The sequence below is a fragment of the Coregonus lavaretus genome (genome assembly GCF_964263955.1).
Source record: "Coregonus lavaretus genome assembly, chromosome: 26".
NCBI classification, from domain to species: Eukaryota; Metazoa; Chordata; class Actinopteri; order Salmoniformes; family Salmonidae; genus Coregonus; species Coregonus lavaretus.
Genome location: NC_140013.1, coordinates 1,927,987 through 1,953,954, shown reverse-complemented (window position 1 = coordinate 1,953,954; position 25,968 = coordinate 1,927,987). Strand labels below are relative to the sequence as shown.

Genomic DNA, 25,968 nt, shown 5'->3' with positions numbered 1-25,968 from the left:
AGCTTAAACCATGTATTTAGATTGTAGGTAGGTAGGTATTGTAGTTAGGTATTGTAGGTAGTTTATCTAGGTAGTTATTGTAGGTAATTATTGTAGGTAAGTATTGTATTCGGCTGAGCCCGGTGAAGCACGAGGCTAGCTAACTCACTACCTGAACCAATAAAGCTAGCTAGCTAGCGGGTAGCTGCTGGTAACTATTAGCAACTGTGGATAGTTGTTTCCAATGTTATCTCACGCTTAAGAGTACCTGTCATTATGCCAGCTAGCTACCTACCATTCAGCTGTTTTTCTAACCTCATTATATGAAGCGTTAACGTTAGGTAGTTAGTAGCTACTGTACTCAAAATTTAGCTACCTGGATAGCTAATTAAACAATAGCTGGAACGACCTAGCTTTAATATTTGGAGACGCGTTCTCTCCGTTGGGACAGACGCGAACTGGCTGAATCGATTCAGTGGCTAGCTTTGCACTTAACTGGCTAACAGTAGCTACTAAGGGTAAGTTATAACCTACATTTATTTTTGTTTTGTTTTTACATACTGGTAACCAGAGTCGTTCAAGGGAATTCGGGACATGGGTGACTAGTTAACGTTAGCTTGGCTCTCTGTGTGTTCGTGCCGTGGGAGGAGGGGTTAGCTCGTTGGCAGAGAGCAATGGCTAGCTAGTATGCTAACTATTCTAGCTAACTAACTGGCTGAATAAGTTGACGACGCACTCACTCAAACTGTCAAAACTAACCCAAAACTTAGACACGGACACGAATGATCTGCTTGGCGTGTTAACACACTGGTGGTTTGTTGTAACCGAGTATTGGTGCTAAACTGTGTTATTGGAGGCTGGCATGCTAGTTGGCTTTGGCGTCATAGGATTTGGTGCCCTGGACGGTTTTCATGGAAGAATACTGTACCAAGTTGCTAGCTGAATAAACTAAGTTAGTCTATTCCTAGAAACATTGAACCGCTGTAGTTAACAACAATTTATAATTTCTAAAGTGGAAGTTGGGAGAGTTATATTTGAGTGTTTCAGTGAAACGTAAGTGAGGGAGGCCCCGCTCTCTCGCTTTCCCAGATGTTTAGTTCATTTCATTCCGATCTCCTTTGCATTATTGTAACCTTTTTCTGTAGCCTGTCAACTATGTGTCTGTCTATCCCTGTTCTCTCCTCTCTGCACAGGCCATACAAACGCTTCACACCACGTGGCTGTTGCCACTCTAATCTGGTGGTCCCTGCACGCACGACCCACATGGAGTTCCAGGTCTCTGGCAGCCTCTGGAACTGCCGTTCTGTGGCCAACAAGGCAGAGTTCATCTCAGCCTATGCTACCCTCCAGTCCCACGACTTCTTGGCGCTGACTGAAACATGGATTACCACAGAAAACACTGCTACTCCTACTGCTCTTTCCTCGTCTAACCATGTGTTCTCGCATACCCCGAGAGCATCTGGTCAGCGCAGCGGTGGCACTGGAATCCTCATCTCTCCCAAGTGGACATTCTCTCTTTTTCCCCTGACCCATCTGTCTATCTCCTCATTTGAATTCCATGCTGTCACAGTCACTAGCCCATTCAAGCTTAACATCCTTGTCATTTATCGCCCTCCAGGTTCCCTTGGAGAGTTCATCAATGAGCTTGACGCCTTGATAAGTTCCTTTCCTGAGGATGGCTCACCCCTCACAGTTCTGGGTGACTTTAACCTCCCTACGTCTGCCTTTGACTCATTTCTCTCTGCCTCCTTCTTTCCACTCCTTTCCTCTTTTGACTTCACCCTCTCACCGTCCCCCCCTACTCACAAGGCAGGCAATACGCTTGACCTCATCTTTACTAGAAGCTGTTATTCTACTAATCTCACTGCAACTCCCCTCCAAGTCTCCGACCACTACTTTGTATCCTTTTCTCTCTCGCTCTCCTCCAACACTACTCACTCTGCCCCTACTCAGATGGTAATGTGCCATCGCAACCTTCGCTCTCTCTCTCTCCCGCTACTCTCACCTCTTCCATCCTATCATCTCTTCCCTCTGCTGAGTCCTTCTCCCTCCGATCTCTTGATTCTGCCTCCTCAACCCTCCTCTCCTCCCTTGGCAACCTGCCCGCTTGACCATATCCCCTCCTCTCTTCTCCAGACCATTTCCGGAGACCTTCTCCCTTACCTCACCTCGCTCATCAACTCATCCTTGACCGCTGGCCATGTCCCTTCCGTCTTCAAGAGGGCGAGAGTTGCACCCCTCCTCAAAAAACCTACACTCGATCCCTCCGATGTCAACAACTACAGACCAGTATCCCTTCTTTCTTTTCTCTCCAAAACTCTTGAGCGTGCCGTCTCTAGCCAACTCTCCTGCTATCTCTCTCAGAATGACCTTCTTGATCCAAACCAGTCAGGTTTCAAGACTGGTCATTCAACTGAGACTGCTCTTCTCTGTGTCACGGAGGCTCTCCGCACTGCTAAAGCTAACTCTCTCTCCTCTGCTCTTATCCTTCTAGACCTATCCGCTGCTTTTGATACTGTGAACCATCAGATCCTCCTCTCCACCCTCTCCGAGTTGGGCATCTCCGGCGCTGCTCACTCTTGGATTGCGTCCTACCTGACAGGTCGCTCCTACCACGTGGCGTGGCGAGAATCTCTCTCCGCACCACGTGCTCTCACCACTGGTGTCCCCCAGGGCTCAGTTCTAGGCCCTCTCCTATTCTCTCTATACACCAAGTCACTTGGCTCTGTCATATCCTCACATGGTCTCTCCTATCATTGCTACGCAGACGACACACAATTCATTTTCTCCTTTCCCCCTTCTGATAACCAGGTGGCGAATCGCATCTCTGCATGTCTGGCAGACATATCAGTGTGGATGTCGGATCCCCACCTCAAGCTGAACCTCGGCAAGACGGAGCTGTTCTTCCTCCCGGGGAAGGACTGCCCGCTCCATGATCTCGCCATCACGGTTGACAACTCCATTATGTCCTCTTCTCAGAGTGCAAAGAACCTTGGCGTGACCCTGGACAACACCCTGTCGTTCTCCTCTAACATCAAAGCGGTGACCCGATCCTGCAGGTTCATGCTCTACAACATTTGCAGAGTACGACCCTACCTTACACAGAAAGTGGCACAGGTCCTAATCCAGGCACTCGCTGTTGGCTGGGCTCCCTGCCTGTGCCATTAAACCCCTACAACTTATCCAGAACACCGCAGCCCGTCTGGTGTTCGACCTCCCCAAGTTCTCTCATGTCACCCCGCTCCTCCGCACACTCCACTGGCTTCCAGTTGAGGCTCACATCTACTACAAGACCATGGTGCTTGCCTACAGAGCTGTGAGGGGCACAGCACCTCCTTACCTTCAGGCTCTGATCCTACACCCAAACGAGGGCACTACGTTCATCCACCTCTGGCCTGCTAGCTCCCCTACCTCTACGAAAGCACAGTTCCCGCTCAGCCCAGTCAAAGCTATTTGCTGCTCTGGCACCCCAATGGTGGAACAAGCTCCCCCACGACGCCAGGACAGCGGAGTCACTGACCACCTTCCGGAGACACTTGAAACCCTACCTCTTTAAGGAATACCTGGAATAGTATAAAGTAATCCTTCTACCACCCCCCCCACATATATATATTTTTTTTTAAGTGGTTGTCCCACTGGCTATCTTAAGTTGAATGCACCAATTTGTAAGTCGCTCTGGATAAGAGCGTCTGCTAAATGATGTAAATGTAATGTAAATGTTATATCCAGCCAATGTAGGCCCCGTGTAGCTCAGTTGGTAGAGCATGACGCTTGCAACGCCAGGGTTGTGGGTTCGTTTCCCACGGGGGGCCAGTATGAAAATGTATGCACTCACTAACTGTAAGTCGCTCTGGATAAGAGCGTCTGCTAAATGACTAAAATGTAAATGTATGACTTAAAGATTACTGTACACCAGCGGAACCCATCCAACTTGAAAATCTGAGCGGCTAGATGTGCCAAGCTTATGAGACATACCCCAAGAGACTTGCAGCTGTAATTGCTGCAAAAGGTGGCTCTACAAAGTATTGACTTTGGGGGGGGTCAATAGTTATGCAAGCTCAAGTTGTTTTTTTGTCTTATTTCTTGTTTGTTTCACAATGAAAAATATTTTGCATCTTCAAAGTGGTAGGCATGTTGTGTAAATCAAATGATAAAAAAAAAAAAAAAAATCAGCAAAAAAAGAAACGTCCCTTTTTCAGGACCCTGTCTTTCAAAGATAATTTGTAAAAATCCAAATAGCTTCACAGATCTTCATTGTAAAGGGCTTAAACACCGTTTCCCATACTTGTTCGATGAACCATAAACAATTAATGAACATGCACCTGTTGAACGGTCGTTAAGACACTAACAGATTACAGACGGTAGGCAATTAAGGTCACAGTTATGAAAACTTAGGACATCCGAACATCACACCTGCGGGACAGGTACAGGATGGCATCAACAACTGTCCGAGTTACACCAGGAACACACAATCATATGTAATATCAATAGAGATGTATACTTTCTGGGTGATTGAAATATTGACTAGCTTTCATCACGCTACCCACTAAAGAAAAAGCTTTAAACTGTAACTAGTGCCTGCAACCTGGTTCAGGTTATCAGTCAACCTACCAGGGTATTTACAAACAGCAGAGAAATTAAATCAACCACATTTATTGATCACATCTTTACGAATGCTGTAGAAATCCGCTCTAAAGCAGTATCCAAATCCATTGGATGTAGTGATCACAATATATAGTTGCCATATCTAGGAAAAACAAAGGCTGGGCCTAATATCGTGTATAAGAGGTCATACAATATTTTTCGCCATGGCAGCTACCCACTGGGAAGACTCTGTCAAAAGTCTGAAAGGTGTGATTTTAGACATGATGCTGGGGAAGACGGCGGCACTCCAATTCCAGGCTCCGTAGAAGCGGTGAAAAGGCTAAAGGCGTCGGATCTGCAGCTGCGTTTCTGTACCAACGAGACCCAGGCCACACGGGAGGAGTTTGTAGCCAAGCTGCAGAGGATGGGCTTTGATATCTCGGTGTCTGAGGTGTTCTCCCCAGCCCCGGCTGCCGTGGCTGTCCTGAAGGAGAGGGGGCTACGACCCCACCTACTGGTCTATGATGGTGTTGTCCCTGAGTTTGACAGTGTTGAGAAGGCCAACCCAAACTGTGTTGTCATAGGAGACGCAGCAGAGAAGTTCTCCTACCAGAACCTCAACGATGCCTTCAGAGTTCTCATAGGGCTGGAAAAACCAGTGCTGTTCTCTCTGGGCAGAGGGAAGTACGTGGTCCTCTGTAGCTCAGCTGGTAGAGCACGGCGCTTGTAACGCCAAGGTAGTGGGTTCGATCCCCAGGACCACCCATAGACAAAAATGTATGCACGCATGACTGTAAGTCGCTTTGGATAAAAGCGTTTGCTAAATGGCATATTACTACAAAGAGGATGACGGCTTGAAACTGGATGTTGGGGTTTACGTGAAGGCACTGGAGTATGCCTGTGATATAGAAGCTGAGGTCATTGGGAAGCCAGACCCCATGTTCTTTCAGAAAGTTCTAGATGACATGGGGATTCAGTCACACCAGACTCTGATGATTGGTGAATGATGTGGGCGGGGCCCAACACTGTGGAATGAAGGGTGTCCAAGTGAGGACAGGAAAATACAGACCCAGTGATGAGAAGCACCCCACAGTGACAGCTGATGGCTATGTGGACAACCTGGCGGAGGCTGTGGATACCATCCTGAAGCTCCGGGGCCAGTGAGGAGAGGACCAGGAAGAACCACCCTCACCACCACAATACACCATACACACACAATTACTGACTACTACTAGTACGACCTGACAACAGGGAGTAACCCACTAACATAGAGAGCCATGGAGGAGATAGAAGAACAGTCTTATAAGAGATAGAGCCATGTTGGAGCCAAGATGGAGGAGATAGAAGAACACTTTCTTAAAAGAGATAGAGCAAGAGAAGGTACTGTAGAAACATAGTTCAAGTAGCCCGTCTTTGCTAGAGCAAGAGAGCTATGCAGGATGATACTGGGTCAGAGGGTAGCTAGTTAGGTAAGTTAATAACCTCATGGTCAGAGGGTAGCTAGTTAGGTAAGTTAATAACCTCGTGGTCAGAGGGTAGCTAGTTAGGCAAGTTAATAACCTCGTGGTCAGAGGGTAGCTAGTTAGGTAAGTTAATAACCTCATGTTTACCTGAAGGTGCCTAAAGCCAGTTGTCTGGCCTCTTTACACAATGAGTGTAGACTATAATGGAATCCATCCTATAGCTCTATTTCACACAGTCAACTGCTTTAGAGTATCAATCAATCAGCAACCCTAGCTCTGAGGGGTCTCTGTGTACACACTGGGACCGCATTACCGTAATGACTATGGATGTTGATTTTCTCATTGCTATGCTAATAATGAAACAATGTAGCATTTATAACATTCAGAGTAGAGGTCAGGACATTGATAAGGACGTTGACGTTGTGCAATAAAAATTCCTGATGGACTCCGTTGGCTCACTGCCTCTGGTAATGTAGTCATGTAGATGCCGCTGTGGCTTGGACTGGTGTGTAGAGAATCTATATCTGCTACTAGTGTTCTCATCCTCACACACACACACACACACACCCATACACACAACCTTGACACAGTTAAAGAGCAGGACAGAACCTTGACAGAAGCTTTGACTAATCACATTCTGAAGGGTTCTAGAACAGGAGAACAATTTATCCTGAACACTCCAAGAGATGTTGAACATCTTTGTCTTCTCTTTAGTCATTTTGTTCTGCCAAATCTTGGTGGGAGCCATTGTCATCATAGACTGTTTTTAAGTGCTCAAGGCCCTAGTGTGTGTGTTGTGTGTGTGTGTGTGTGTGTGTGTGTGTGTGTGTGTGTGTGTGTGTGTTTGTGTGCGCACAGCCTTGGCCCTGAGTTGTAGCCGAGTTCATATCCCAACAGTCTTTGTTAGACTACAACAAGCCATTGGAAGTGGGAGGAGTCTGTGGGTGAGATGGTCAACATTGGAAGTGGGAGGAGTCTGTGGGTGAGAGACGGTCCACATTATAACTAGGGATGTGGTGCTGCCGTGGCGCGGTGGAGCGGCTCTCCCTCACTGTTTTCAATTTGAGAATAGACGGAGCTGGTAAAAATATTTCTGAAAAAATGTATTCTGATAAATTCTGAATAAATTATATTGAATTACCACAAAAATTCCATGAAAATGATAGAATGTGTAGGCTATAGCAGCCTATATGTAGGTAAATGGTGGTTTCTTCCCTGTCTGAATGTGTAGGCTATAGCAGCCTACCAGAAACCTACCACTTCTACTGCGAATGTAGACTAACTGATCCACCCTGCTGTCAGAGTGCTTAGCTTACAGAAACCTACCACTTCTACTGCGTTTGCAGACTAACTGATCCGCCCTAGTGCTTAGCTTACAGAAACCTACCACTTCTACTGCGTTTGCAGACTAACTGATCCGCCCTAGTGCTTAGCTTACAGAAACCTACCACTTCTACTGCGTATGCAGACTAACTGATCCGCCCTACTGTCAGAATGCTTAGCTTACAGAAACCTACCACTTCTACTGCGTATGCAGACTAACTGATCCACCCTAGTGCTTAGCTTACAGAAACCTACCACTTCTACTGCGTATGCAGACTAACTGATCCACACTACTGTCAGAGTGCTTAGCTTACAGAAACCTACCACTTCTACTGCGTATGCAGACTAACTGATCCACCCTAGTGCTTAGCTTACAGAAACCTACCACTTCTACTGCGTATGCAGACTAACTGATCCGCCCTACTGTCAGAGTGCTTAGCTTACAGAAACCTACCACTTCTACTGCGTATGCAGACTAACTGATCCACCCTAGTGCTTAGCTTACAGAAACCTACCACTTCTACTGCGTATGCAGACTAACTGATCCGCCCTACTGTCAGAGTGCTTAGCTTACAGAAACCTACCACTTCTACTGCGTATGCAGACTAACTGATCCACCACACCAATGAGCTCTAGGATCCAAATTCACAGTGTCTGCCTTGATGTTCATAAAACTCCACGGACCCCCTCTTGCGATGTGGAGCCCCGAACGATATGTGACCACTTGGTTACGGTGCTGTCCTTTCAGCATCACTTAAAGTAACCCTAATAATCATGCCTAATAGTCCTACTCATTTAGTTTTACTATAATTATTGCAAATAAAATATAACTTATCACAATGGTACTTGTTTAGTCAAGTTAGAGCAAAGCTGAATTAGTCTCGTAATGATTCATTAGTATATGATTAAGTAGCCTATTTGACATAACATAACCTAATATAATAGCAGTGTAGCATAGTATGCCTGTAAGATGTTACACCAAAAACACCTCTTCAGTCATTTTTTATCTGAAGCTGAATAGTCAAATGTTTTCCTCGTGGATGATGCGTCCAAAACTCAACAGAGCACGCAACTAGGAGCTACACCACTGATAACTCAGCTGAATGCAACGCCAGGGTTGTGGGTTCATTTCCCACGGTGGGCCAGTATGAAAATGTATGCACTCACTAACTAAGTCGCTCTGGATAAGAGCGTCTGCTAAATGACTAAAATGTAAATGTAAATACAATAAGTTTTGTAGTGATTCCTATGTTGAAGATGTAAAGAATATTTGCTGGTCTGTGGTGTGTAATGACGGGAAACCAGACGCTGCACAATTTATGAAATTGCTTATTCCAGTTACTAATAAGCATGCACCCATTAAGAAAATGACGGTAAGAAATGTTAAATCCCTGTGGATTGATGAGGAAATGAAAAATTATATGGTTGAGAGGGATGAGGCAAAAGGAATGGCAAATAAGTCTGGCTGCACAGACAATTGGTACAGATAGATCACAAAACCCACTGATATTACCAACTACTTTAATGATTTTTTTCATTGGAAAGATTACCAATTTAGGCATGACATTCCAACAACAAATTCTGAATCTCCACATCAATGCATAACTGACCAAATTATGAAAGACAAGCATTGTAATTTTGAATTCTGTAAAGTGAGTGTGGAAGAGGTGAAACAATTATTGTTGTGTATCAACAATGACAAGCCACCTGGGTCTGACAACATGGATGGAAAATTACTGAGGATGATAGCATATGACATTGCCACTCCTTTGGAAAAAATGGTGTTTGACCAGATACAATGCTATTTCACAGTAAACAAATAAACAGATTTTCAGTACGATACTTACAAAAATGACTGATGATAGGCTGAGAGAAATGTATAATAAAAAGATTGTGGGAGCTGTTTTGTTAGACTTCAGTGCAGCTTTTGACATTATCGATCATAATCTGCTGCTGGAAAAACGTATGTGTTATGGCTTTACATCCCCTGCTATATTATGGATCGACAGTTACCTGTCTAACAGAACACAGAGGGTGTTCTTGAATGGAAGCCTCTCTAACATAATCCAGGTAAAGTCAGGCATTTCCCAGGGCAGCTGTCAAGGCCCCTTACTTTTTCAAATCTGTACTAATGACCTGTCACTGGCTCTGAGTAAAGCCTGTGTGTCTGTCAGTGGTGATTTTAAGTGGGATGCATGCCAGCAAAGCCACTACACAACACAACACAAGACTAAACAATACATTAACTGCACTATAACGGTGACAAACGGTGCCCACAAACTGTTAGGGCCTAGATAAAGCTGTCCCAACACCTTACCACTGCTACACCTGGCTATCAGCAGAGCCTTGTCTGACAGTGAAACAGTTCATTCAGCCTAATTTACTGCCTTTAAAAACAACATAGCTGATATGGCTGACTTGCTTAAACAAAATGTGGTTTCTACTGACAATTGAGATGTACAAACTATGGCATAAGGGGACAACAAGCGGATAAAAGGCAATCCGTCATTTCGATTAAGACATTAATGAACGAGCTAGGAGGGACGTAGTCAATATAATTATTTGTTCAGCACTTGAAATGTACAGCGACAGAATTCAGAACATGGGCCATTCTTACACTGTTCTCCCTGTACACCATGTCAGAACCGTAGGATAAATAAAGGGGGCATATAAGCAGACAATGTAATCAATATTCGATGATTACTTTCTTTAAAACAGGTTATAGGCTACATGTGCACCACCAAGTCAGAACAGTAGGTGAAATTAAGAGGGGGTAAAGGGACCAAATTATTAGGGCTACTAACAGCTTACTACACAACATACACTTAGTATTACATTCTTAGCTACAGTATACATATCTCCCTGGCATATTACATAATTTTAGCAGCAGCATACAATACATTTATGGACTCACCTTGTTGTGCTGTGCTCACTTGAACAGGAAGGTGGCGCGGCGGTCCTTCATGGGCAAATTTTGTCATCAAACTTTGTAATCAAAGTCTGGCATTCTCTGGATTTATGGTGCTTTCAAGACAACTGGGAAATTGGAAAAAAAACAAGGTCGAATCATGATGACGTCAGTGATCTTCAGGTCGTAGCCCTAGAAAGAGGCCAGAGTTTCCGATTTACAATTCCGAGTTGGATGACCGTTGAAAACGTTTTTTTCCCAGTAGGAGCTCATTTTTTCCAGAGTTCTCAGTTGTCTTGAACTCACTGAAGTCAGATTTCCCACTTTCGAGTTAACAGTTGTTTTGAGCGTGGCACAAATCATGCTTCATTGACAGCATGGCCAATATTGAATGTTTATCATTTTAAGCTTGGAAAAAATACCCTTAATCGCAGACTTGGGACCACAAAGCCAGTCCACTGAATAGCAGGCTAGTGATTGCTTTGCAATGCTTGCAGTTAGCCACTGATTCCTATAATTTCTCTTCATTATTTCTCTTCATATGACAAGGATTAAAAAGGATTTGCCACTAGATTGTCAACTTGATTCATGATGATGACTGCTAGATAAGATCAGTCCAATCATGATCAGTCCAATCAAAGCAACTGTAGATATAACGTGATTTGAGATGTAATTTTATCTGTGGCCAATGATCTTGAGCCTTCTTGGATGGGCACTTCTAATGTAACTCTATGGCAGCACCCAAGGGGCTTGAATGTTCGAACGCTACCCTTAGACTTGGCGGTGACGTAGTGTCCACATGAGTGACAGAAAACTGAGACAATCACAGCGCAACTAGGGAACATTACCAACCCCTACGCTCTGGCTGCCCCACCACCACAGAAAGCACTGAGCTAGGCTGAAATACCTGCATTTTGGAGCTGCCTTACTCAAGAAAGCCAAAAAGAGACCATGTTTGTATGCGGCTTTATTAACTATTAAATGTTGTTTTGTTTTTTACATTGTTTGCAAACTGATATGTGGCACGTATTAATGCCAAAATAACATGCAAAACAGGCAATCTTTTTTTATAGCACCTGCCCTGAATGACGGGTCGCCACTGGTGTCTATGTATGCTGATGACTCAGCAAGCAAGCAAAGCTTCCACAGCAAGCAAAATCACTGCAACACTTAACAAAGAGCTGCAGTCAGTTCCAGAATGGGTGGTATGAAATAAATGAGTCCTACATATCCCAAAAACTAAAAGCATTGTATTTTGGACAAATCATTCCCTAAACCTCAACTAAATCTTGTAATGAATAATGTGGAAATTGAGCAAGTTGAGGAGACTAAACTGCTTGGTGTAACACTGGATTATAAACTGTCATGGTCAAAACATATTGATGCAACAGTAGCTAAGATGGGGAGAGGTCTGTCTATAATAAAGCGCTACTCTGCCTTCTTAACAACGCTATCAACAAGGCAGGTCCGACAGGCCCTAGTTTTGTCGCACTTGGACTACTGTCCAGTTGTGTGGTCAGGTGCCACAAAGAGGGACTTAGGAACATTTTAATTTGCCCAGAACAGGGCACCACGGCTGTCCCTTATATGCACACGGAGAGCTAACATTAATAATATGCATGTCAATCTCTTCTGGCTCAAAGTAGAGGAGAGGTTGACTTCATCACTACTTGTATTTGTGAGAAGTATTGACATGTTGAATGCATGAGCTGTCTGTTTAAACTACTAGCACACAGCTCAGACACCCATGCATACCCAAGACATGCCACCAGAGGTCTTTTCACAGTCCCCAAGTCCAGAACAGACTATGGGAGGTGCATAGTAATACATAGAGCCATGACTACATGGAACTCTATTCCACATCAAGTAACTCATGCAAGCAGTAAAATCTGATTTAAAAAAAAACTGATAAAATACACCTTATAGAACAGCGGGGACTGTGAAGAGACACACGCATACACATGATAACATATGCACTATACACACACGTACACATGGATTTTGTGTTGTAGATATGTGGTAGTAGAGTAGTGGCCAGAGGACACACACTTAACGTGTTGTGAAATCTGTTGAGAAATGTACTGTAATGTTTAAAAAAAAATATATATAACTGACTTAATTTTGCTGGACCCCAGGAAGTGGTGATAGATAATAAATACAAATACGTGATTATGTCCCAATACTTTTGGTCCCCTAAAATGGCTGTATTTCTAAACGGTTCACCCGATATGGATGAAAATACCCTCAAATTAATAGTAATTGTATCATTTCAAAACCAAAGTGCTGGAGTACAGAGCCAAAACAAAAAAATATGTGTCACTGTCCCAATACTTTTGGAGCTCACTGTATATATAAAGAGTAAAGATTTATACCAACCTTGGCAGTCTGGGCATAGTAAAGAGTCTTCCCACGCAGTTTGAAGTAGCGTCTCTTCCAGCGCTGGAACGAGTTGGTCTGCTTTATCAATTTGCCCTCCTTCAGGATTGTCTGCACAGGAGGACAACATAGGGAGACTAGAGTCAGAGACGTACCATCCTCCCAAACACACACACACACACACACACACGCACGCACGCACAAACACAACCACCAGTGATGCATGGGACCATCCATGTGCAGCCTTATCAAAACATCAACCCCATGACTATATAAAAGGGTAATAATATAATATCATTGTGAACCACACAACCTTCTCTCGGGAACGGCCGTGAAATAGGGTGTATAATCCCCTCAGAGCTGCACTAACAATGCCAGCCATTCATGACGTCTGAACGATGTCTCTCTCAACCTAGCCTAACAAAACAAACAAAAAAACATGTATGCATTCACTAACTGTAAGTCGCTCTGGATAAGAGTGTCTGCTAAATGACTAAAAATGTAAAAATGTAAAAATAAGACTGCTAAATACTTAGTTGAATAGTAAACCAATACCTACCCTGACTATCTGCATTGAACTCTTTTTACTCTGCACTGCTGTTACTGTTTATTGTCTATACTGTTGCCTAATCACTTTATGCCTACCTATACAGTGAGGGGAAAAAAGTATTTGATCCCCTGCTGATTTTGTACATTTGCCCACTGACAAAGAAATGATCAGTCTATTATTTTAATGGTAGGTTTATTTGAACAGTGAGAGACAGAATAACAATAAAAAAATCCAGAAAAACGCATGTCAAAAATGTTATAAATTGATTTGCATTTTAATGAGGGAAATAAGTATTTGACCCCTCTGCAAAACATGACTTAGTACTTGGTGGCAAAAGCCTTTTTGGCAATCACAGAGGTCAGACGTTTCTTGTAGTTGGCCACCAGGTTTGCACACATCTCAGGAGGGATTTTGTCCCACTCCTCTTTGCAGATCTTCTCCAAGTCATTAAGGTTTCGAGGCTGACGTTTGGCAACTCAAACCTTCAGCTCCCTCCACAGATTTTCTATGGGATTAAGGTCTGGAGACTGGCTAGGCCACTCTAGGACCTTAATATGCTTCTTCTTGAGCCACTCCTTTGTTGCCTTGGCCGTGTGTTTTGGGTAATTGTCATGCTGGAATACCCATCCACGACCCATTTTCAATGCCCTGGCTGAGGGAAGGGGGTTCTCACCCAAGATTTGAAGGTACATGGCCCCGTCCATCGTCCCTTTGATGCGGTGAAGTTGTCCTGTCCCCTTAGCAGAAAAACACCCCCAAAGCATAATGTTTGCACCTCCATGTTTCACGGTGGGGATGGTGTTCTTGGGGTCATAGTCAGCATTCCTCCTCCTCCAAACACGGCGAGTTGAGTTGATGCCAAAGAGCTCCATTTTGGTCTAATCTGACCACAACACTTTCACCCAGTTCTCCTCTGAATCAACAGCTCATCATAGTAGCTAGCATACTTTGAAGTTGACAGTTTGCTGGTTTTTCTCTAGCGGACTAAACTCCACTACATGAAGGACGTTTCTGATTAATCCACCAACAGAGTGGAGCAGAGACCAGGCTTTGTTGAATCTAGCTCCGACTACATCGATTCGCCCAAGGTCAATACTTCAAAATGTTTAATTATGAAACGCCTACTGCGTACCTATGTTTGTCTTCTATAGTTGCATGTCTTTCTTTGTTTGCTGAAATCCATACTTTTTCACCAAATGAAAGGAGGGAACGTCTAGCAACCCAAAGGTTGCGTGTTCGAATCACATCACGGACAACTTTAGCATTTTAGCAACATTTCAACTACTTACTACTTTTTAGCTACTTTGCAACTACTTAGCATGTTAGCTAACCCTTCCCCTAACCTTAACCCTTTAACATATCTCCCCTAACCCTGATGGATGGATGACGCTGGAGGGGATGGACGCAATTTTAAAGGCTCCTGACCAATTGTGCTATTTTGTGTGTTTTCTTTGCGCTTTTGTAACTTTGTTTTGTACATAATGTTTCCGCCATCGTTTCCTGTGACCAAAAAGCGCTTCTGGGCATCAGAACATCGATTACTCACCTCGAACTGGACGAGGATCTTTTCTTTAATGAGTCGGACGTATACTGCTCTTCCCGGACCAGGCCCAAATCCACGTCATTCATAAGAAGAGGAGACAAGCCGGATGCCTGGCGAGACTTTACCCTCCGTTCTACTGGCTAACGTGCAATCACTGGAGAATAAACTGGATGAGCTCCGTTTGAGACTATCCTATCAACATTAAAAACTGTAATATCCTATGTTTCACTGAGTCATTGCTGAACAAGGACATGGAAAATATACAGTTAGCTGGGTTTTCAGTGCATCAGCAAGACAGAACAGCAGCCTCCGGTAAGATCGGCTAGTGCGCAATCTCTAATATTAAGGAAGTCTCAAGGTTTTGCTCACTTGAGTTTGAGTACCTCATGATCAGCTGTAGACCACACTATCTATCAAGAGAGTTTTCATCTATGCTCTTTGTAGCTGTCTATTTAACATTTTAGTCATTTAGCAGACGCTCTTATCCAGAGCGACTTACAGTTAGTGAGTGCATACATCTTCATATTGGCCCCCCGTGGGAATCGAACCCACAACCCTGGCATTGCAAGCGCCATGCTCTACCAACTGAGCTACACGGGACCGGTGTATTTACCCCCACAAACCAATGCTGGCACTAAGAACGCACTCAACGAGCTATATGAGGCCATAAGCAAACAAGAAAATGCTCATCGAGGCAGCGCTCCTAGTAGCCGGGGATTTTAACGCTGGAAAACTGACATCCGTTTGATCTAACTTCTACCAGTTACTAATCTCGCCCTCCATTTGGCAAATCTGACCATAACTATATCCTCCGGATTCCTGCTTACAAGCAAAAACTCAAACAGGAAGTACCAATACTCAATACGGAAGTGGTCCGATGAAGCGGATGCTAAGCTACAGGACTGTTTTGCTAGCACAGACTGGAATATGTTCCGGGATTCATCCGATGGCATTGAGGAGTATACCACATCAGTAACTGGCTTCATTAATAAGTGACTCGAAGATGTCGTTTCCACAGTGACCATACATACATATCCCAACCAGAAGCCATGGATTACAGGCAACATCCGCACTGAGCTAAAGGCTTGAGATGCCGCTTCAAGGAGCGGGACACTAATCCGGAAACGTATAAGAAATCCCGCTAAGCCCTCCAACGAACCATCAAACAGGCAAAGCTTCAATACAGGACTAAGATCGAATCCTACTACACCGGCTCTGACGCTCGTCGAATGTGGTAGGGCTTGCAAACTATCACGGATTACAAAAGGAAACCCAGCCATGAGCTGCCCAATGATGCGAGCCTACCAGACGAGCTAAATTCCTTCTATGCTCGCTTCGAGGCAAGCAACACTTAACCATGCATGAGAGCACCAGCTGTTCCGGACGACTGTGTGATCACATTTTCCATAGCCGATGTGAGTAAGACCTTTACACAGGTTAACATTCACAAGGCTGCGTCGCCAGACGGATTACCAGGACGCATACTCAGAGAATGCGCTGACCAGCTGGCAAGTGTCTTCACTGACATTTTCAAACTCTCCCTAACCCAGCCTGTAATATGTACATGTTTCTAGCAGACCACCATAGTCATAGTCCCTGTGCCCAAGAACGCCAAGGTAACCTGCCTAAATGACTACCGCCCCGTAGCACTCACATCTGTAGCCATGAAACGCTTTGAAAGTCTGGTCATGGCTCACATCAACACCATCATCCCAGAAACCCTGGACCCACTCCAATTTGCATACCGCCCCAACAGATCCACAGACGACGCAATCTCTATTGCACTCCACACTGCTCTTTCCCACCTGGACAAAAGGAACACCTACGTGAGAATGTGAGAATGCTGTTCATTGACTACAGCTCTGCGTTCAACACCCTAGTGCCCTCCAGGCTCATCACTAAGCTAAGGACCCTGGGACTGAACACCTCCCTCTGCAACTGGATCCTGGACTTCCTGGCGGGCCACCCACAGGTGGTGAGGGTAGGCAACAACACATCCGCCATGCTGACCCTCAACACGGGGGCCCCTCAGGGGTGCGTGTTTAGTCCCCTCCTGGCCACGCACAACTCCAACACCATCATTAAGTTTGCCGACGACACGACGGTGGTAGGCCTGATCACCGACGACGATGAGACAGCCTATAGGGAGGAGGTCAGAGAACTAGCAGTGTGGCGCCAGGACAACAACCTCTCCCTCAACGTCAGCAAGACAAAGGAGCTGATCGTCGGCTACAGGAAAAGGGCCGAGCACGCACCCATTCACATCGACGGGGCTGTAGTGGAGCGGGCCACCCAAGTCATAGATTCTCTCTGCTACCGCACAGCAAGCGATACCGGAGCGCCAAGACTGGAACCAAAAGGCTCCTTAACAGCTTCTACCCCCAAGTCATAAGACTGTGAACAGTTTATCAAATGGCTACCCGGACTATTTGCATTGACCCCCTTACTTTAATGTAATTTTTTTGCACTGACTCTCTTGCACAGGCTCGATGTACACTCATTGGACTCTAACTACACACTCACACATACTACACTGACACCAACACACACACACACACACACATTCCTTCAAATATGCTGCTGCTACTCTGTTTATTATCCATGCATAGTCACTTTACCCCTACCTACATGTATCAATTACCTCGACTACCCCGTACCCCTGCACATTGACTCTGTACGGGTAATCCTTCTATATGTTATTGTTATTTTATTGTGTTACTATTTTTCCTTTAGTTTATATAGAAAATGTTTCTTATTATTATTATTATTTTTACTCTGCATTGTTGGTTAAGGGCTCATAAGTAAGCATTTCACCTGTTGTATACGGCGCATGTGACAAATAACATTTGATTTGATTTGAATTCGTAACACATCATACGTTTTGCAAATTCATGACATATTATATATGTTTTGCATATCATACAAAATTAATGATGGGCATTCACAAACTAATACATACCATACGAAAAGTACCATATCATACTAAATGGAGTGTCCGGATTTAGGAAAATAATAATACGAAATGTTCTGAGACCACTGGGCACACACTGGTTGAACCAACATTGTTTCCACGTCATTTCAATAAAATTACATTGAACCAACGTGGAATAGACGTTGAATTAACGTCTGTGCCCAGTGGGTTATTTCATCGGCAATTGTGACTCGTTTCAGGAAACGAGGCATATGTCGCAGGTTACTACTTTACAGGACAGGCATTTGAACGTAAACATTTATGGTTTTATCAAAATGTGTTTCTTGGCAAAAATCCCTTTTGGAACATGTGAACTTTCATGTGCCTTAATAACAAACTTGTATTCCATCCATAAATACAATTGTTAAATTACGAGCCTAGTTGGTTTAGCCATGGAAAAAGACAGGAACCTTCCCGCTAGCCATGATTGGCTGAGATACTTGATGGGCTGGACATACCGGGAGTTGAGTTTGGAATGGTCTGCCATGTAGCATGCTTCTGTCTATAGTGTGAGCTGTTCAATATGTGTTGACAGTCCTTTCTACCGCGCCGTTTTTGAAAGATATAACGTTAGCCATCGAGAACTACAAAAGTTTTGCTACTTTTCTCAACATTGATGCCCTGAATTTAGCAGGCGCTATCGTCAAATCAGTTGGAAAAAGTGATGGGCTACTTTCTGCACATGCCACGGTCAGTGTGAACCGGAGTGACTTGACACAATGCTAGCCAAACAAGATGTAGCTACAAACAAAACAGAGTTAAATGGTTCCAGTCTGCCGTGAAGTGTTCATCCATTTATACGGTTAAGAGTCTAGCTACATTTTCAGATATACGTTTTGAATGTTGTCAGAAAGTCGTTTTTATTGGAAGTTAAAGCGTACTGTTAGTTAGCTAGCAAACATTTGCTTGCTGGCTCGCTAGCTAACGTTATGTGTATGATCTGTGTAGTAATATTATTCTAATCAGAAACCCATTTGCATTGCTAGTTATAGCCTAATGTTAGCTAGCTAACATTGAACCTAGTTTGTTAGCTTTAGCTACCTGCAGATTCATACTACAGCTATGACAATGTTTGTATCGGTAGTAGTATGAGTTGGGATTATGCCAGTTCATTGTTTAGCTAGCTAGGTAGCTAGCTACATGTCTAAATAAAAGACTCCACTTCGGCCGGATTATTACATGACCCATCAAATTAGCCAGGCGTGTCTGGGGGTGATTACGGCCATCTATTGTATTTCATGAACATGTGTACATGTCTAGACTATAGTGACCCATCCACTTAGCTAGATATGGCTTGGGGGTGGTTATATCATTTCCTTCACATGACCCATCAATTTAGACAAGTGTGTCGGATAAGCATAATCTAATAATGATAAAATATTTGTATCTGGACACTTTCTGTTTTTGATATTGCACTTCACTGTACCGTTTACACCTTCTGTATCCTGTGCATGTGACAAATAAACTTAGATTTTATTTGATTTAGGGTGTGTTTACCACAAGGCCTCACATGTGAATCCTTAAAGAGATGGGTGGGGCTAATGCTTAAGAAGGTGTGAATGATGCTGAATGGGTGTAGACAAAGAAGAGCTCTCTAGCAGGTGTACCAAAAGATTCAAGGGCCATTTTCTCAAAAGCGTTTCAACATTCAACAAGTTTATCAACATTCAAAGCAACATTACTTTCCCATTGTTCCTCAACTGCAGTGTATGATATATCATTTTCTAGCTCTGAGTCTCTACTTGCATCCAATGTAAAAAACACCATTTCTAATTTTGCTACATAAGATCGAATCGATGCGGTCGGTCACAATTATTCTTCTGCTATTCATTCTGTTATCAATAATATTAACATGTTAATAGTATTTTTTTATTACAATTATTATGCCTCATCTTTTAACTAAATGCATCTTTTAACTACACTGAACAAAAATATGAACGCAACATGTAAAGTGTTGGTCCGCTGTTCCATGAGCTGAAATTAAAGATCCCAGAAATGTTCCATATGCACAAAAGGCTTATTTCTCTAAAATGTTGTGCACAAATGTGTTTACATCCCTGTTAGTGAGCATTTATCCTTTGCAAAGATAATCCATCCACCTGAAAGGTGTGGCATATCAAGAAGCTGATTAAACAGCATGATCATTACACTTTGTTCTGGGGACAATAAAAGGCCACTGTAAAATGTGCAGTTGTGTCACACAACACAATGCCACAGATGTCTCAAGTTTTGAGGAAGCGTGCAATTGGCATGCTGACTGCAGGAATGTCCACCAGAGCTGTTTCCAGATAATGAAATGTTCTGAAACAAAGCTGAAAATGTTCCAGCTCTTCCATAATATGCCATTTATAATATGCCATTTAGCAGACGCTTTTATCCAAAGCGACTTACAGTCATGTGTGCATACATTTTTACGTATGGGTGGTCCCGGGGATCGAACCCACTACCCTGGCGTTACAAGCGCCATGCTCTACCAATTGAGCTACAGAGGACCCATGGCCTGCATACTCACTAGACATGTCACCCATTGAGCATATTTGGGATGCTATGGATCGACGTGTACGACAGTGTGTTCCTGTTCCCACCAATATCCAGCAACTTCGCACAGCCATTGAAGAGGAATGGGACAACATTCCATAGGCCACAATCAATAGCCTGATCAACTTTATGCGAAGGAGATGTGTCGCGCTGCATGAGGCAAATGGTGGTCACGCCTGATACTGACTGGTTTTCTGATCCACACCCCTACCTTTTTTTTAAAGGTATCTGTGACCAACAGATGCATATCTGTATTCCCAGTCATGTGAAATCCATAGATAAGGGCCTAATGAATTAAATTCAATTGATTGATTTCCTTATATGAACTGTAACTCAGTAAAATATTTAAAATCGTTGCATGTTGTTTATCTTTTTGTTCAGTATAAAATCTATTAGCTTCCAAAATGTAAGTAGGTACACTACATGGCCAAAAGTATGTAGACACTCGTCTAACATCTCATTCCAAAATCATGGCCATTAATATGGAGTTGGTCCCCTCTTGGCTGCTATTACAGCCTCCACTCTTCTGGGAAGGCTTTCCACTAGATGTTGGAACATTGCTGCGGGGACTTGCATCCATTCAGCCAAAAGAGCATTAGTGAGGTCGGGCACTGATGTTGGGCATTCCAATTCATCCCAAAGGTGTTCGATGGGGTTGAGGTCAGGGCTCTGTGCAGGCCAGTCAAGTTCTTCCACACCGATCTCGACAAACCATTTCTGTATGGACCTCTCTTTGTGCACGGGTGCATTGTCATGCTGAAACAGGAAAGGGCCTTCCCCAAACTGTTGCCACAAAGTTGGAAGCACAGAATCGTCTAGAATGTCATTGTATGCTGTAGCGTTAAGATTTCCCTTCACTGGACCTAAGGGGCCGAGCCCAAACAATGAAAAACAGCCCCAGACCATTATTCCTCCTCCACCAAACTTTACAGTTGGCACTATGCATTGGGGCAGGTAGCGTTCTCCTGGCATCCGCCAAACCCAGATTCGTCCGTCGGACTGCCAGATGGTGAAGCGTGATTCATCACTCCAGAGAACGTGTTTCCATTGCTCCAGAGTCCAATGGCGGCAAGCTTTACACCACTCCAGCCATAGCTTGGCATTGCGCATGGTGATGTTAGGCTTGTGTGCGCCTGCTTGGCCATGGAAACCCATTTCATGAAGCTCCCGACGAACAGTTATTGTGCTGACGTTGCTTCCAGAGGCAGTTTGAAACTCGGTAGTGAGTGTTGCAACAGAGAACAGATGATTCTTATGCGCTACGTGCTTCAGCACTCGCCGGTACCGTGATACAATATTTTGGCCATATTGCCCAGCCCTACACTTCATCAGTCTCTCATTCACAATTTGACAAGCACTTGATTATATTGTAGCATATATCTAGCTTTCCAGCCTGGTCTCATAGACTAGACGTAACATAGTACAATTAAATCCGGGACACTCAAATTAATATGATATGTTACGTTTGGTATGGTTACATAAGACCGATGGTTGGTCGGGGTGGATGGGTGTGCGTATAAAGCGAACGTCTAGCTACCCAAAGGTTGCAAGTTTGAATCTCATCACGGAAACTTTTGCATTTTAGCAATTTTTCCAACTACTTATTACTTTTGAGCTACTTTGCAACTACTTAGCAGGTTAGCTAACCCTTCCCCTAACCCTTTCACCTAACTCCTAAATGTAACCCTAACCTTAACCATAACCCCTAGCCTAGCTAACGTTAGCCAGCTAGTTAACGTTATACTTCTAGCTAGAATTCGTAACATATCATACGTTTTGCATATTCGTAACATTTAATACGAATTGTAATTCGTAACGCATCATACGAAATGGGTGAAGGACACCCACAAATTAGTACATACCATACAAAACGTAACATATCATCCTAAATAGAGTGTCTTGGGTTTACATACAGAATAATATTAAATGCTTTGAGACCAGGTTGCAGCCAGCCATCTGATAACACATTCTGATGGAATGGCTTGTCCTGCACTTTGTAGAAACCCAGAGAATATCCTTTCTTTCTTTCCTTCCTTTCTTTCTAAACATAGCAATGTGAATGCTTTTTTTTTTACCCCTAAATTCACTTTAAAGAGGACTAAGATTTTAAAAGGGACTGAGTATTTGTGAAAACACCCTTAAAAGGAAAAGCATTAGCGAAGACGTTGGACAATATTGTAAATTACAACATATTTGTTGGCATATAAGTGCTCCTGAAAACGTATAGCTAGTTATGAATAGCAAACGAGATGCCGAATGAATCAAATGGGATAGTAGCCAAGTAGTAGTAGGAGCAACAACTAGCTAGCTAGCTAGACTCGAGGAGTATCACAGATAGAACAATGAGACAGATATTTCACTGGATGTTTAAATGTGAAGCATCCGCTTGGCGTTTCCACTCACTACCAAATATGGTAGTAAGAGAAAGCCCACTGGTGGGCAGTGGGAGAAGATGGAACGAGATGGATTTTGGCCGAATTTCTGCAAAGTTTCTCATCGATGAAACATTTGATCTCAATACAGTTTTCTGTTCTCCAAACTAAAATAATTTATGAACAGAGTGGACTAAGGTTTGTAGACTTTACCCTTTGCAAACGTTTTTAAAAATCGTGTTGTTTAGGAGCGCAAAGGCGAATTGAGTTATTGCACAGGCGCACCCACAGAGTGGGCGTTCCCTAACGGAAATATGCAGATGATTCCAGAACGCGCCAATAGGATCTCGCTAGCTCGTGCTTGGCTCTGCCCTCTCCTTCCTTGTTCTGCCCACTATGGCTCATTTGTTTACGTGAAACGACAGGCTGTGGTCAATCTTGGTTTAGTAATACAAATCTTTGGTATCATCTTGCAATGAAACAGCTGGCCATACACTTAAGGAACTATTTAGCAGCAGTAATCCACGGATTGAATGTATTTTTTGTTAAAATAGATTATGGTTTTGATGAAGGTTAGCTACCATTTTATCAACACCCAGTAATGATACCGTTATGTGTGCTGCTGATGATAGTACTGATAACGAGAGCTCGAGCTATTATCGTTCCTTCTAGCTAGCTAGCTCAAGCGAAACTATCCGGGGACCCTGCTAGCCATCTCGCGGATGAAGAGAGACAGGAAAGAGCGGCGTTTCACAACTGGCCTTGCAAAGCTAGAAAACTAGCATAGTGGATGGAGATAACAGCTACCGAAACGTATGCTCGCCTTTTGCTTTGAATTGCAATGTTACCAATGAAATTATAGGTTACCTTGCTTCGTATCTGACCCGATGTGGAAACTTTGCGTATCAATTTCTGCGGAGATCCATGTTCCTGCTCTGGTTCACTATCCGAAGATTCATCCAGCCATTTTGCGGTGGTCTCTCCGACTGCCACCGCCATATCATTCGCCCCCAGGGAATGATATACACAATGAGTGGAAGGTGGATTCAAGACTAATTAGCACCCCCTTGTGGTCAAGACAGGGCAATGCAGCACCTATGTGGACTCGGGCCCTTTCTCAACTCATCTGTCCTCTCCCTGCGTTCTCTCTCGCCATCTTTTGGAAAAAGGTCAAAGGTAATCGAGGAGAGGGAACGTGGACGAAAATGTGCTTGTATGAAATGAGACTCTCCTCCATTCGCGCTTCTGTGCTTCCTCTTGAATATAAAACTGTATGGATCAAAACTGTTAGGCCTGGCCCATAGTTTCTTCTTACCACCACCATCCAATATTAAGTTTCCAAACCAGTCCACTTCTACCATTGAAGAGGTTGTCACAGTCAAATATTTTCAGGTTTAAAAATAGATTAAGTTAAGGAGAAAATAGTCCCCTCGATCAGCTTTCCCTAAAGTAAATTGAATTAAATTGCCAAAATTATATAGCCTAATTAGCCTACTCCTGTCCTGTCTATACAGAAATATATACAATAATTCAAAATAGGCTACTAAAGCAAGATTTGGCCATAGAGGATCATTAGATTCTTAAAAAAAAAAAGTTGTGGCTTGTTTTAAATCACATTGCCTACGGTCAGAAGGAAAGGCAGCACGCGCAATTTGGGCAGCGCACCCGGCGAATACCAAATAGATGATTGTTGAGTTGAGACTGTCAGTGGAAAGTAGAGGCCCAGCCAGGCATATTGCAATATTTCAAAATAAAATTGCGGTAAAACATAGTTTGGAAAGCAAATGGCTATTGCTGTAAAGAGAATACGATTAAAAGACTCTAATCTGTCTTTTAGTTAGGCTATCAAAATTCTCAATTTAATTGAGCGAACTCTGCACTATACTCTGCTATACACCCTGAGAAAAAAGGTGCTATCTAGAACCAAAAAGGGTTCTTCAGCTGGGACAGGTCAGCTGAAGAAACCATTTTGGTTCTAGATAGCACCTTTTTTTCTAAGCGCGTATAGCTAGAGTACACCTAGGCTATATCAGATACGTTTCTCCTTTTTTTGCACAACATTTTGCCTTTTATAAACACATTGGGGAACATAGGAGAACCCCTTGAAGAACCCCTTTTGGTTTCATGTAGAACCCTTTTCACAGAGGAACCAAAAAGGGTTCTACCTTGAACCAAAAAGGGTTCTCCTATGGGGACAGCTGCAGAACCCTTTTGGAATCCTTTTTTCAAAGCCATGCATTGAACAGTCTTTTTTGCAGACAGTGATTGAGTTAAATTATGACTATCCAATCTACTCATCACATTATGAATATAAAAGCTTGCAAGCCTTACATACAGTGCATTCGGAAAGTATTCAGACCCCTTCCCTTTTTCCACATTTTGTTACGTTACAGCTTTATTCTAAAATGGAATCAATCTAAACACAATAGCCCATAATGGCAAAGTGAAAACTGTTTTTTTTACATTTTTGCAAATGTATAAAAAATAATAAACTGAAATACCTTATTTGCAGTATTCAGACCCTTTGCTATGAGCTCAGGTACATCCTCTTTCCATTGATTATCCTTGAGATGTTTCTACAACTTTGTTACGTTACAGTTGGAGTCCACCTGTGGTAAATTCAATTGATTGGACATGATTTGGAAAGGCACACACCTGTCTTTATAAGGTCCCACAGTTGACAGTGCATGTCAGAGCTAAAACCAAGCCATGAGGTTGAAAGGAATTGTCCGTAGAGCTCCGAGACAGGATTGTGTCGAGGGACAGATCTGGGGAAGGGTACCAAAACATTTCTGCAGCATTGAAGGTCCCCAAGAACACAGTGGTCTCCATAATTCTTAAATGGAAGAAGTTTGGAACCAAGATTCTTCCTAGAGCTGGCCGCCCGGCCAAACTGAGTAATCAGGGGAGAAGGGCCTTGGTCAAGGGTGGTGACCAAGAACCCGATGGACACTCTAACATAGCTCTAGATTTCCACTGTGGAGATGGGAGAAACTTCCAGAAGGACAACCATCTCTGCAGCACTCCACCAATCAGGCCGTTATGGTAGAGTGGCCAGATGGAAGCCACTCCTCAGTAAAAGGCACATGACAGACCTTAAGACTCTCAGACCATGAGAAACAAGATTCTATGGTCTGATGAAACCAAGATTGAACTCTTTGGCCTGAATGCCAAGTGTCACGTCTGGCCTATGCTACCCTCCAGTCCCTCGACTTCCTGGCGCTGACGGAAACATGGATTACCACTGAAAACACTGCTACTCCTACTGCTCTCTCCTCGTCTGACCATGTGTTCTCGCATACCCCGAGAGCATCTGGTCAGAGGGGTGGTGGCACAGGAATCCTCATCTCTCCCAAGTGGT

General features: G+C 43.6%; 1 protein-coding gene and 1 pseudogene across 3 annotated transcripts in view; one reads left to right on the top strand and one right to left on the bottom strand.

Annotated features, from left to right (window-relative positions):
• Positions 1–23,606, bottom strand: part of LOC311102129 (diacylglycerol kinase delta-like) — a gene marked incomplete at its 5' end in the record, with an annotated part of 86,554 nt that extends 62,948 nt beyond the window's left edge. For both annotated transcript variants that reach the window (XM_084143364.1, XM_084143365.1), the window contains 2 exons: positions 12,634–12,744; positions 23,475–23,606. In XM_084143364.1, coding sequence (XP_083999490.1) covers positions 12,634–12,744; positions 23,475–23,606 — 243 coding nt within the window. The remainder of the gene's footprint in view (positions 1–12,633; positions 12,745–23,474) is intronic.
• On the top strand, positions 4,788–5,776 carry LOC311102134 (phospholysine phosphohistidine inorganic pyrophosphate phosphatase-like; annotated as a pseudogene). The gene is made up of 2 exons: positions 4,788–5,251; positions 5,400–5,776. The product of its transcript is annotated as a phospholysine phosphohistidine inorganic pyrophosphate phosphatase-like (transcript).
• Positions 23,607–25,968: the final 2,362 nt, after the last annotated feature.